Source organism: Carassius carassius, chromosome 2 (genome assembly GCF_963082965.1).
Source record: "Carassius carassius chromosome 2, fCarCar2.1, whole genome shotgun sequence".
Taxonomy (NCBI): domain Eukaryota; kingdom Metazoa; phylum Chordata; class Actinopteri; order Cypriniformes; family Cyprinidae; genus Carassius; species Carassius carassius.
The window spans coordinates 11,684,750-11,699,692 of record NC_081756.1 but is presented as its reverse complement, the minus strand read 5'-3'; the positions used below and the strand labels follow the sequence as shown (position 1 = coordinate 11,699,692).

Sequence of the window (14,943 nt, the reverse complement as noted above, 5' to 3'; positions counted from 1 at the left end):
GGAGGGGCCAGCAACCAGCCTGGGGTGGCACAGAAATCTTCATTATTTCAATAGAAAAATATGTTTGACTATAATGTACTGGACTGTTTTAGTGCCTAAAACACAACAGAGTACATTTAATTTATAACATTATAACTCGTGAATTAGAAAATGTATTACTGAGTGAATTTGACAATTTTTGTATAATACCTAACCAGGTATTTTAATAAAGGGGCTCACTATAGCTTTATTGCTCATTCAGTTTCTTAAAACTACCAAATGCTTGCTCTCCAACATTGCATACTTTTAGATGAGACATGCAGATTGTGATATAATGTGAAAAAGACTGGAAGTCAACTAAATGCTAGAATATAAAATTATTATGTTATTTTATGCATTTAAATGGTTTCACTTTCTCATATTTTTAGTATAAGTATACTGTGCTCACATTTATTTGTGCATTAAATTACAAATAAAAAATGCATAGCCTGTCTGAACCTTATGATCTCGAATTGCAGAATATATTTTAGTACATGCATTTGAGAGACGTTATTGTGTGCTGCGTATACATGCACAGTTTGCAGCTCTAATCACTTTTTTTTTTGGTAAATTTCATGACTTAGCTGATGACAGAATTAAGAATACTCATAGTTTCTTGTGCGGGTTATTTATGATGAGGTGATATAGGGCGTGCATATTTTCGTACTGTTGAAGAGTGCACCGTGAACAAAGTAAAACGGCTGATTAGACCGGAAAGTGTGTTTTACTGACATATAGTCTGAACAACATCTCATCAGACCGCAGCTCACATTTGTTCTATCTATTGAAACTGATTTGGCTTCTGTAGCTTTTCCGCTCGTTTGACTCGCGCTGAGGAGAACCTGAAGTGCGTGCGATCATAAAGAGATACGCCGGTTCCGCGTCGGGTTAATAAATGCATTTCTTGTCAAGAAAAAAAGTGACAAAAGCTGCAGTTTTGATTGGGTTGGCCAAGCTTTCGTCCACCCCTTGCTCCGCTCCTGGGAGGAGGTTAAGGAGCATGTAATCCTTAAAGGGTTAGTTCACCCAGTGATCAAAATTATGTAATTAATAACTCACCGTCATGTCGTTCCAAACCCGTAAGACCTCCGTTTATCTTCGGAACACAGTTTAAGATATTTTAGATTTAATCCGCGAGCTCTCAGTCCCTCCATTGAAGCGGTGTGTACGGTATACTGTCCATGTCCAGAAATGTAATAAAAACATCTTCAAAGTAGTCCATGTGACATCAGATGGTCAGTTAGAATTTTTTGAAGCATCGAAAATACATTTTGGTCCAAAAATAGCAAAAACTACGACTTTATTCAGCGTTATCTTCTCTTCCGTTTCTGTTATAAGAGAGTTCAAAACAAAGCAGTTTTTGTGATTTTCGGTTCGCGAACAAATCATTCGATGTAACTGGATCTTTTTGAACCAGTTCACCAAATTGAACTGAATCGTTTTAAACGGGTCGCGTCTCCAATATGCATTAATCCACAAATGACTTAAGCCTATTAACTTTTTTAATGTGGCTGACACTCTCTCTGAGTTCAAACAAAGCAATCGTCCAATAGCTGGACACATGGAGATGTTTCCTCCACATGATCCATGCATTTGGACAGTGGCCCCTTGGCCGATGATCTTTAGTCCACGGCAGCGGGTTCGGGCCAGGTTAAACCCCACTTCATCAACAAATATGTATTTGTAATGGTTCACATCAGCATCAAGCACAACTACATGCTAATTTTTTTTTAAATTTTTTACAGTGTTGTTCCAATATACATAAGTAGGTGATTCACCAAAGAATCAGTGATATATAGTGCTGTACTGAACATACTCAAAACAACAAAATAATACATATTATTTTCTGCCATCGTTTCTCTCAAAAGGTAAATGTGCTTCATTGATACCCGGTGCCTCTTCTAAAGGCAACCGATTGTTGGTAGGCTGATGGATGCCACATTGGCAAAGGTATCATTATCCTCCTAAACTGCCTGCTTTATTTCTGAAAGCCGTATATCATTACTGGCTCTCACCATTTCCACCACTGGCCACTCCTGCTAGGTGGTCAGCACACGGCCACCACTATGGGGTTTTCAGTCAATTCTAAAGCTCATGCTGTAAGAATACTGTAACATATTTGATGAATTTACATGCATTACAATTTTCTGTAAATGCAATGGTAAAGAATAGTATATATCCTCCACACTTACCAGTTTTCTTGGCAAAAAGTTGAATGATAGAATTTACATTTGATCTTTTATATTTGGATCAACTTATCTGGCAGCCTCTGCCATAGTAAGGACTCAGTTCACCATAAGAGCAACGATGGTGCCCCAGACTTCATTAGAGACAACAGTTCTGCCTCCCTCTCTCTGATGACCAACCCTTTGACAGGCCCCATGCCCTCCTCTCTGTTGGTGCCCATGCCCACCTCTCTGACAGATCCGTTGTCCACAAGCTCTTCCTATTCCTTGCTGTCTATCTTGCTCTGTGTTGAAAGAAATGTCCAGTGTTTTCACACCCACTTTTATATATAGCATCCAATTGTGATTACCACTATGTGAAATCAATTAGCAAGGAGTATTCATCATGTGGTTACATGTAATTTAGATGTTTGTATAAACACATTTTATTTGTGTAGTTCTGGAAATCCATATACTGCATAGGTTTACCAAACGGTTCAGTGATGAACCATTAAGAGCAGTTGGATTAAGTGTTGGTCAAATGAATTTACTCAAATCAGAAGAGAAGGATATCAAAAGAATTGTGAGCATTGCATTATGAAAGAGAAGTACTTCATATGAAAAGTATTTATTTGATGACACACTGATTAGGTGTGGTGAAAAAGTTAATGTGTAATTTTGTGTATTGTACTTAGTAAATTGAACATATGATTACATGTTTGGAAAAAAACGGCCTTTTTGATTATCTGCTTTGAGTTTTTTTACTAACAGTTGTGAGTTTTACCACATACTTGAGATAATAGTACCATAACGATCAACAAAAACTGTAATAAACAAATTACATGCATTAAATGAACATAATTGTTTACAATGGTAAAAGTGCTACAAAGCTCTAATTTTTAACACAGGTTGGTATTAGTCACACATTGTATCATTAATGTAAGTGCATTGGGTAATTTTTCATTATTTCCAGCATTAAAAGCTAAAGCTAAAAAGTGCAAATTCACCCAAACTAGTGGCACCAAATTGCAGTGCAGCATTTTTTAAAAAGGCTTCTTGGACCAAACTCACACAATTGATTGAGCCAATGCTTCTATGTGGGCCAAACATAATTAAGTGTTGAGCAAAATTTTAAACTCTTTTAATTCTGTCAACCTACTAAAAATCACCTTTAACAGGGATCGGAGAATGTATTTTAAAATAATCTTGAAGATCATCAATAATCAAATGTTAGCCATCTCCGTGTTGTGTTTACAGCCTTTTGCATTACTGTTCCTTAAGAAACTGTTGGTGAGCTTCTCTATCTCTAGGCCTTCAAAGCGCTGAGTATAGCCTTCAGAATGGCAGCTACTGCTACAGCACCAGGGTCAGGCTGGGTCAAATGTTCAGATGCAACGTAACTGGCACGTCCAGCCCTTGCAATGAGATTGCGTGTAGATTCCGCTCCCAAATCAGCTTTCTGTTAAAGATAAGCAAGAGGCTATCTTATAGATTGAAGAAATTATGAGAAAACAGGAAAGAAAAAAATGGTTAAAGAGGTATTAAAGTCCATACCTCCACTGCTGATTGTAGTATAGCTATGTGGCCACCAGGAGGCGCCGTGGAAAGTTTCATCAACTCTTCCACAGCAGGGCACAGGGCATCAAGCTAAAAGATAACAGTTTTATCAATGATTTGTAGAACTATCAAAGACTTGATTTTACTGAAGGTCCTAGGATAAGACTTTATTTCAAAACCACTGCTCAAGTAAATTTTTATTTGGGATCAAATATTGATATTCATAGATATATAAACAGTAGTGTTGATTACTTTGTTTAAAAATTTTTTTTAAATTAATACTGTTCTTTTTAACTTTATATTCAGCAAAGAATCCTTAAAAAACACTGTTTTCACAAAAACTTTTAAGCAGTACAACTGTTTTCAACATTACCAAATTAAAAATAAAATGTTCCTTGAGCACGATATCAGCATATTGTAATGATTTCTGATCGATCATATGACACTGAAGACTTGAGTAATGATGCTGAAAAATATATTAAAATAGAGAATCGTGATTGTAAAATGCAGAACAAAATTACTGTTTTTACTGTAAAAATAAAATAAAAAAAAAGACAATGTAATTCATGCATACGTTACCTAATCTACATTTACTAATTAATAACTCAGATTACCACAACTACCACAGTTACTACAGCTAAAATATGACTCTTAATTTGTGTTTCAGTCATACCATGGTCCGGTCCCCTGGTTCAGCACCTCCATATCTGTTGGAAAGCATGGAAAAATTTATATGTGCAATAAAGTCTTTATTCTTTATACTCATCATTAAGTTTACAGTAACATTCTAGTATAAAGGAAAACAATTCAGACTGAAAGTGTTCAGCTAGTATTTGTCACTGACCTCTTCATGGCTTCTGTCCCAGCATGCAACGCCTTTGCCCAAGCTGCACCATCACTGCTTTGCATGAGATGAGGGGCAGCCGCAGACAAAAAGAGGCAGTATAACTGGGGAGAAAAAGATCAAGGGTACTTTGACAATTTCATGAGAAAGACAATTTTGTTTCAAGATTTTTTAAAAGTAATTAATCAACTCAAGTCAAGTGTTTGAACCTGATGTACATTCACATACCGCCCCCGATGATCCTCCCATGCTTTGCTGAACCAACAGAGCAAGATCTGCTAGAAGCTGGCCATGGTTCCCAGGGATTCTGCTAGTGTGGAGCCACTCCTGAATGGCTGAAGTAAACCACATTTAGAGGTCAAGTAAAACAATCATTTAGGGTGCTTTCACTCCTGCCTCATTTAGTTTGGTTGAATCGTACCAGAGTTCGTTTCCCCCTTTGGTGCGGTTCGTTTGGGCAGGTGTGAAAGCAGCAATCGCACTAGGGTGCGCACCAAAGGCGGACCAAACAAGCATACAGAGACCTGCTTGAAGAGTTGGTCTCGGTACGCTTTCAAACGAACTCTGGAGCGGTCCGTTTGTGGTGAGAATGTGATCCTACCTCGAACAGACCCAACTGCAAAAAGTACTGATCATTTTTGGACTAAACCAGCTGCCGTAGTCGCTGCCGCGCTGTGCATTATGGGATGAGGAAGTGTTTGTTGACAGTTTGCACTTTAGCATGGCAACTCGTGGACAAAGTGAGTGAGGAGGTGCGGAGCCTGATAGAAATTTGGTCAGATGACCATGAGCATGTCAGAGTTAAGAAGAATTAATGCACACCTCCACTTGAAGTTACAAGCGGGCCGTTTGCAGTGCATTAGAACGTTGTTTTCAAGCTGCATCCGCGCTTCATTATAGAAATGTAATGTATTGTTTGCATATTGTGGTGTATACAAAAAATTTAATAGATTATGGCCAGGGACAAAACCAGCCCGCGCAGTCATCTCTCCATAGTTGTGTTGTCTCCTTGTTGTTTGCTGGCTTTTCCTCTTATGTTGTAATTTTCCCGCACGTAAATTCTGACCAATCGAAAAGCAGTTTAGGAAATACGTCATGGCCAATGAGTGATGTGGATGTTGTCATGTGACTGCATTTTGGTTAATTTCAACTGGTTTGGACCAAAGCAATCAGTGTGGTGTGAAAAGGAACCAAAAAAGCTGAAAAATGCTACAATGTATAATTGTTTGCCCTTGGTTCGGACCAAATGAAGCGAACTAGAGATGTGAAAATTACCCAACATGTTGGTTTAAAAGATTGTGAATCAATATGTTGGTTTAAACTAAAATGTTTTACCATTAGCGACTAGAGCATGTGTGCTCCCACAATCTCCATCTCCTGCTGCACGGTCCAAAGCATTGAGTTCCTCTCGGTGCTGCAGGAGGATCTTGCACACGGACTCCAACACCAGACGAATGACTGAAGACAGCGAACCTGTGGATCAGAACCACTGTGTTGAAGTGTTTCAGTTATATAGACTGCTGTTCAAAGTTCAGTAAGATTTATTTTTAAAAGAAATTATTTTATTTGACAAGGAAGCATTAATTGATCCCAGTGACCGTAAAGACATATACTGTAATTTTATAAAAGATTTCTATTTCACATAAATGCTGTTTTGAGCTTTCTATTCATCAAAGAGTCCTAATTAATCAATTAAAATACAAAACTAATTGTTACTTTAGAGTGTAATAATTTTTCATAATAGTGGTGTTTCCACTGTATTTTTGATCATGTTAATTTTCATTACAAATATTATATTTATTAGTGGTTGACCGATATTGTTTTTTTTTTTTTTTTTTTTTGACAGCCGATGCCGATATCTTTGAAAGAAGGGGGGCCGATAGCCGATATAAATCAGATATAATTTTTTTAACATTTGAATTCATATATATAAGAAATTTGAAATCATTTGATAATGGATTTAAATTTAAATGTGTAAAATAAAAATACTTCTACTTTAGATGACAAAATATTTTTCTGAAATAAATAAATACTTTATAAAAATATAATTAAAAAGGAAGTAAACACTGTAACCAACAGAGCACTCGGTATTCTGGGAATTTTGTGTGCACTGGGAATAATATTTTTCAAATAAAGCCAGAGTAATACTCATTTTACAGCACACAGAGAAAATGACATGAATATGACAGCAAGCAAATGCATAAAGCGCGGCATAATTTAAAATCATGAGGTTACATTTTAAAGCATTCTATTCACACTGACCGACCGTCACACAGAGAACAGCTGGATTCGACTAAGTTTGCAAGGTTTTTGAAATTAAATGTTCATTAGTAACTCAAAGATTTGTTGTAATGAAATAAATGCATATTTGCTTAATCCTGACGGCAAACGAGAAAGTATTATAATGTTTGCCTTTCACTAATAATATAAAAGCAATCGTTATAATACTTTTTTCGTATACATTAATTCCTTTGTTTAACCATTCTATCTGATTATTAGACACTTCTGTCCATATTAAACAGAACTGTTAAAGAGGACATCAGACAGGATGGAGAATGTGAGCACTTGTGCGCTCAGGTGCTGCCTTTCTCAGCACGGTCAAAATAAAAGTCCTGCCTTGAAAACATTGACCAAGCAGAAAAACTTATCGGCCGATGCCGATATTTAAAAAAATGCCAAATATCGCCCATTGCAATATATCGGTTGACCACTAATATTTATATTACTAATTAAATAATTAGGTTTAAATGTACATTTAAATCTGAACTACATAAAATGAAATGGAAATAAACTGAGGCATGTACGACTGAAATTTGAACAATTAATATATTGTTTGTGTCTCTGTCTCTTACCTTCATTATAATTATCTGAAGCTGCAGCAAGTTTTTCTTCAGGTTTCATGAACATGTTCCTCCCACTCAGAGAGGTTTTGCTGAGGTTAGGCCAGGCCGGGGCTGTGGTTTTAGCATCTGAGAAACACAAATCAGAGATACTTTACTATATTTGCACTGCACTACACAAACACACACACATACACATACACACACACACACACACACACACACACATTTATATATATTCAATACATTTTAATTTCAGACAATACTGGCATTTGAGCACTTTTTTTGCAGTTAAACATTGTTCATGGATTTAATTTGGTATAATTTTAGTTGTATCTATCATATTACTCTATTTTTGAGAATAAACAAATGATTGCAATCTCATCCAGGTAAATATGCTTGTGAAAATTGGTTTTAAACGGAACACACCAAACAGCCTAAGCATCTCTTCATCAACCTTCATTAAAGAAAGAGACATTCCCGCCATCTCCAGTGATGTCATAAATGTTCCCGACATCACCCTGACAACCAGCACACCACGCTCCTCTGAAAATGACAACAATCCAATCAGACACAGTCAATGCCCATTAAGGACATCTCAGTTTATAAAAACAGTTTCCAAAACTCTTTCATTAAAAATCCTTAACAGTATAGTGAAATTCAATAGGATATAACACGACTATTTGAATAATCTTATATATATATATATATATTATATATTATATATATAAAAATATATGTATATATATATGTATATATATATATATATATATATATATATATATATATATATATATATATGTATGTATATATATATATATATATATATATATATATATATATATATATATAGTCTAAATAAAGCTGAATGTTGTACATCTAATATATATTACAATATATATTATGTTTTGTGCTACTTGAGTCTCACCTAGACAGTGAACAGCCACTTTAGAAACAACAGCTATTTCCAAACATGAGAGTGCACCAAGATTATTCACACACAGCACCACCTTGTCTCCTGTGCATTTAAACCAGAGAAATACAGGTTTAAATATGCACTCATGTAAACACACTCGCACCTTCAGAATCAACCCTGTGCTGACCAGTTACACATCTTACCTGATTTCAAGGACAGATGTGATTTGTTTGAGGAATCAGTTATGTGACTTATTATAGTTTGCACAACTTCATCAGCAGAGCCCACCTGTATATTTAAAACAAACAAACAAACAAAAAAACATCTGAAAGACCATACACTGCTCTTTATTGTAGGGATTATTGGTAACACTTTATTTTAGGGTCTCTTAACTAGTTGCTTATTAGCATGCATATTACTAGAATATTAGCCATTTATCAGTACTAATTATCACATATTAATGCCTTATTCTACATGACCTTATTCTTCATCTCTAATCCTACCCAATACCTAAATTTAACAACTACCTTACTAATTATTAATAAGCAGCAAATTAGCAATTTACTGAGGGAAAAGTTGCAGTTAATAGTGAATAAATGTTCCCTATTCTAAAGTGTTACCGGATTATCGTCACGTTGAAAATACTCACTTTTGATCTCTTAATACCTGGTTCTCCATGGATCCCTATTCAAATAAATATATATATTTTATGAATAAATGTAATATACATGCATGCATGCATTAAATTGATCAAAAGTGACAGTAAACAGACTTTTAGTATTGCAAAAGATTTCCAGTTCAGATAAATGCTATTTATCACAGTTTCCACAATAATATTAACAAGTTCAGCTATTTTCACATTGATAGTAATAATAAATGTTTTCTAAGCACCAAATCATATTAAAATGATTTCTGAAGGATCATGTGACACTGGAGAATGGAGTAATGGCTGCAGAAAATTCAGCTTTGTCATTACAGAATTATTTTTAATGTATTAAAATAGATAACAGTTATGTTAAATTGTACTAATGTTTCACAATATTACTTTTTTCAATGTATTTTTGGTCAAATAAATGCAGCCTTGGTGAGCAAAAGAGACTTAAAAAAAAAAAAAAAGATATAGTATACTTACAGTAACAATAAAATTACTGCTGAATAAATTATTTTTACTCTTTAGCTATTAACCTCTCTTACCCAGTCCCAGCTCCATCTCTCCTGGTGGAAGCTGGAAAGATGGGAGGCATCCAGGCACACTGCATGGAGACAAACTAACACCCAGCGTGCCTGTATAAAAACCAAAATATTTTTCACATAGGACAGCGGATGTACATCCACACCGGAAACAAATTTATTGCATGACTGCAACATTTAATCTAAACAACCCAGATAGTACTATGCAGGTTTTTCTAACCAATATTTTTTGTTGCTTCGTTCACCCGTGCAACAATTTCATCCAATGGACAGCCTTTCTCTGCCAGAGCTCCAGCGATCTAAATATAAAAAAAGCACTCCTTAAAATAAACAATTCCTGTTTTGCCATAATTGATGATTACAATTCTTTAATGTCGCCACTCAAACTCATTATAATACCTTATGAATGAACACAGTTCCACACAAGCCTCTCCTACCGGCCTTGCTGGGCTGAACGAAGGCGCAGTCATCGGCCACAATCACCATGTCCACATGCACACCCTGTAACCGGGCCTGTTCGACAGCTATGCCAAAGTTTAGGCGGTCACCCGTGTAGTTCTTCACGATGAGCAGGACTCCCGAAGCACCTCCCTTCCACAGAGTCAGAATGGCAGCCAGCACACTGCCTGGAGGAGGAGACGCAAATACTGCTCCCGCCACAGCTCCGGACAGCATTCCCACGCCAATATAACCTGAGTGAGAGGGAGATCTGTCATGTCATAATAGTTCAAAATTGCAGACCATAATAAGTGTCTGTCACATGCATAAATGTACACTACTAATCAAATGTTTGGGGTCTGTAAAATTGCTAAGGCTGCATTTATTTGCTCAAAAAATACAGTAAAAAAAAAAAATTTACTGTGTTTTACTTGAATACATTGCATTTAATACAATGCATACAAATGCATTTTATTCCAGTGATGACAAACCTGAATTTCCACCATCCATTACTTTGGTCTTCAGCGTCACGATTCTTCAAAAATCATTGTAATATGCTGATTTGCTGCTCAAGAATATTTCTTATTATTATAAATGCTGAAAACAGGAACAAAAATTTGATATGGTAACTAACCCCCCCCCCCCCAAATAAATAAACAAAAACAAAAAACAACTGTTACTATAGTTATTGTTTCTACAGTAAAATCATAATAAACAAAAATCCCCTTGAAACTGTACAAGAAGCTTTCATAATAATTTCTTTCTTATGATAGTGGTGGCTAATACGAAGATGAAAGTTTACAGCAACACTAGCAATGTAGGTTTATTCCCACTAAAATGAAATGACTTTTTTTTTTGAAACAACAATCAACCTACATATTCACATAACAACACGACAACAGAACATGCATACAGACATACACTGTGCTTTTACATCGTGTATATAAAGAAAAATTTAAAATAAGGACAAAGAATAACATCAGTAGATCATAGGCAAAACCTGACGACAGCATCATTTCGTCCAGTTACAGTTATAATTGTTTTTGGAGATAACTTATGAAAGGACGCCACATGACAGTGAACTTAGGCCTGGAGCCCCTTAAGTTAAGTCTTATTTTTTCCAATCTCAGGAATTGTAACACATCCCTAGCCCACTGTTTAAAAGAAGGGGGGAAGGACTGTTTCCAATTAATCAAAATTAAGCGCCTTGCCAGCAAAGAAGTAAAGGCTATATAGTCAGCGATTACAATTTTAAATCCAATTAATTACATGATGTGGTGATTAATTTATCGCACATCAAATTTGGAGACATTACTCCCAAAAGATAATTTAAAGTCATTGTTGTGTAAAGCATCAAACAGAGATCACAAAAAGTAGGTTTATTTTGCCTACTCTTTTGGACCATGTGAGTAAATGATGACAAAATTGTCATTTTTAGTTGGGTGAACTATAACTTTAATAATTTTCTCATTATTTTATTATGAAGAAATGAAATTATTTCTTTAATAAAATGATACTCTAAATAATAAACTAAAACTGCCACTGATTAAGTCATCGAGTCATTTATTCATTCATTTGATTCGTTCAAATGGCTGATTCATTTAGTAAATGGTTCTTTATGAATGGTTCATTGAATCATTAGGTTTGTTCGACTTGAAGCAGGTCATCACCATCAGAGCGATAGGTGTTTGATATCAAAGAACCGCAAGAGCTCCTTGTGCTTCTGAATCGCTCTCGCTGTACTTTAATGTCATACAACGATTGCTCTGTGCAGCGTCACTTCAAATCCAACGTGACTATGGCCAATGGTTCAACGCACAGAATGGTTCACCAAATTCGTTCAAAACGATGGAAATGAAATGCCGCTGTGGGTTGCTCGGAGATGAACAGTTCTGCTTTGTCTTTATCTTCTAGTTGGCAAAATTGAGCAAAACAGTCAACATTGTGTCTAAAATAACTAATAAATATTTACTTCTTAATGAACTGTTGTATAAGAGGAGTATCACATTTGCACAAGTGTGATATTGCACTTAGCCTACTTCTCATGTGATATTTCTTAACTATGTAATGTAAATAGGAGACACAATCTCAAACAGGCGTTTTGCTCCATATCTTGAATTTTAGGGACATTCTCTAGGCTCCATCACACAGTAAGTTGTTGCACTGCCTCATATTAATCATCAATCGACTGTACGAAATGGCAGATGATCCACATGGGTCTGGGGCAGGGCAAGTGCGTTACATGCGCTAATAATTTTAACGCATTATTTTTCTCCATAATTAATTCATCTAATTAACGCATTAAAATACCAGCTCTAATTTTTATCCCAGGCTGTGTAAGATCGCAGAAGCGATTTAGCCCGCGCTAGCATCAGTTGTGCGCTCGGATAATATTGGCATTGAATTGATGCCATAAAAGTCAATTAGGTTAGTACTCTGGTGATGGGAGCCCTCTGATGGCCGTAAGAGGGCACCACGAAGGTCCTCTCCAAGACAGTGCTCATGCACACTTATAATGCCGCCTCACATCCAGCTCCTGAAAACAGGCTTGTGCTGTGTGTGTAAGCTAGTGTGCTGCAATTGCCCCATTGTGGAAACAAAACGCAATGCACTGCATGTGCAATAATATATTACTGAAAAATGTAAAAAAAAAAAAAAAAAAAAATTACAAATAAAAAAAAAAAAGACTCCAAGAGTCACCTAAGAGGGTAATTAAAGTGAATGTCTATAAAAATCCTGACTGGAGCATCTCTATAAATAATTATCCATGATAAAAAGAAAGCTTCAAAAAGATCACTATCAGCAGATACTGCTTCCTGTGATCAAAAAATCCTGATCGGAGCAAGCTTATTTAATATCCATTGCATTGTTGATGTTATACGGCCCATTCAATCGACCACTGGCCGGGATTCTGTCAAAAGTCCCTATAAAAATCACATTTAATTCATTTTTAGATTTAAACTATTGCTGGATTATGCCATATCAGCCTGACTTTAAAATGAATGAAAAAAAAAAACAGAAAAAAAAGACTTTCTCTAGAAAAATAGGGTAAAATAATAAAATACTTTCTTCCTCCGTGTGGAAAGGTCCACCTAGGAATATATCATATTTACTCTAACTTAACTAAAAAAATATTTATAGCCTACATTTTAAAACATTTATAATGACGGATTCGGATTCCAACTGACTACATTAGGGTAGGCTACAGCAATCAATGTATTTTTTAAGAGCTAAATCTAGTAGAAAAAATAAGCATGTGCGTGTATGTACCAACAAGGAAGAGACATAAGAGAGTGGCTCGGCCTCAAATGGACACTTGCAAGGGCTTAAGGTACATTTGGGACAGGGCCAGAGAGCCAGAAGAGGGAGGGGCTGGTGCATTACCTGCATGCGCGGGTTCGTGGCCGGATCCTCCTCCGGACAAGAGCGCTACCTTTCCCTTAATGCTCTCCAGATCGGACCGCAGCACAACTCTGTGGCCCCGCAGGAGCGCCAGATCCCCGTTACTCCTGACGAGACCTTCCAAAGCCTCGTCCACACACTTGTCAACCGAGTTCAATAATTTCCTTCGCACCTGCCCCGACCAGAAAATATAATTTCAAGGCCTTTGCATGCTTAATTGCCATAATTTAGAAGTTACACACTGTTTTAAAATCAACACAGAGAGACGAAATCCTAAAGTGTGTCTGCTCTGCTCAATCAGCATTCAACTGTATTTTAAAATATTCCTGCAGGAGAACCCGTTACATACCTCCATCACACCTACACAACTTTCGTCCTTTGGCTATGATGATCACTTCCGCAAACAAGCATCTATGAAGATGACGTCTTCCATAGACAGTAGTCTTTTTCTTCTTCTTCTTTTCTGTGGGTCTATTTGCGAGTTGCATACCAGCTTTTATGTGCATATCGCCACCTCCTGTGTAAAATCTGTATTCTGTTCTTAAGATCAACATTTTAAATGTATTTTAAAACATTTCGATTTGTATTTAATACATTTCTGACTGTAAATTCTTTGCATCCCATGTTAAATTATTCCTTTCCTGCTCATACCAAGGACAAATTCATATGCTCTACAGTCTTTACTTGGCATGTTTCACATAATCCTGTACTATGTTTACCTATTATATAAATAATCTAATTAAGTTTAGAATGTCTGAGTGTTGCTAAATAAATCTGATCTTCTCTACTGAAACTTATACTTTTATTTACTTTTTCTAAAAACTGTTTCATATATTATAAAGATGCCTTCCTGTAATACAAATATTCCACTTACCTCGCTTTCTTTATATATATTTTTTGTCATATTAATGCATCTAACGTAGATATACCAGGTCGAAAGTCAAATTGGTAAGGTGCTATTAATTGTTTGCTTTCTAAGACATGCTGTAAACGATTAACAATCATCTTCTCCTTTTTTTGCCAAAGCAATCAGTCTATAATTTTCTGCTTTTGAAGAATCGTTTCCCGGTTTAAATATAGGAACTATGATTGCTTGTTTCCAGGATGGAGGCATTTTTCCTTCCATCCATGTTTTATTAAAGAAATCCATTAATATTTTAAGTAATACTTCACCCATATGTTTAATCATCTTATACCAAATTTGGTCTTTTCTTGGTGCAGTGTCACTGACCCTCATTAAAACAAAATCTAGACTATTAGGTTTCTTGATGTAAATGGGTGGTTGTTGCTTTAAAATGTCTTCCCTTCTTTCCTTATAATTTCCTTCTAGATTATGTGCTTTTTGAAAGGCTATTGCTAACATTTCACCTTTATCCATTTCAGTACCTGTTGTTTTCTCCTCATTGACTAAAGCTGGTAAATTTTGAGTTTTATAAACACCAACCATCTTTTTAAAGACATTCCAAACTTCTCCTACCTGAGTTTCTCTTCCTATTGTAGTGCAAAATGTTTGCCAATATTTCCTTTTAGCTTGCTTAATTATCTTCCCTGCCTCTGCCCTTTTCCTCTGAT

The 14,943-nt window shown here is 35.9% G+C and overlaps 1 protein-coding gene across 1 annotated transcript; it reads right to left on the bottom strand.

Annotated features, from left to right (window-relative positions):
* Positions 1-2,795: 2,795 nt before the first annotated feature.
* Positions 2,796-13,801, bottom strand: tkfc (triokinase/FMN cyclase). The gene is made up of 16 exons (XM_059507495.1): positions 13,721-13,801; positions 13,354-13,543; positions 9,931-10,223; positions 9,752-9,830; positions 9,535-9,624; positions 8,990-9,024; positions 8,544-8,628; positions 8,353-8,442; positions 7,854-7,970; positions 7,437-7,553; positions 5,920-6,057; positions 4,813-4,919; positions 4,585-4,688; positions 4,414-4,447; positions 3,738-3,830; positions 2,796-3,642 (listed from the first exon to the last, which is right to left on the bottom strand). Exons 1-16 carry the CDS (start codon positions 13,724-13,726, stop codon positions 3,490-3,492), a joined length of 1,731 nt encoding a protein of 576 aa, XP_059363478.1. The 5' UTR covers positions 13,727-13,801; the 3' UTR covers positions 2,796-3,489.
* Positions 13,802-14,943: the final 1,142 nt, after the last annotated feature.

Coding starts and splice junctions, on each gene's coding strand:
- tkfc (XM_059507495.1), bottom strand. Junction 9,831..9,930: donor GAACTGTGTTCATTCATAAG/GTATTATAATGA, acceptor TTTTATATTTAG/ATCGCTGGAGCTCTGGCAGA. Junction 7,554..7,853: donor AGAGATGCTTAGGCTGTTTG/GTGTGTTCCGTT, acceptor TGTGTTTCTCAG/ATGCTAAAACCACAGCCCCG.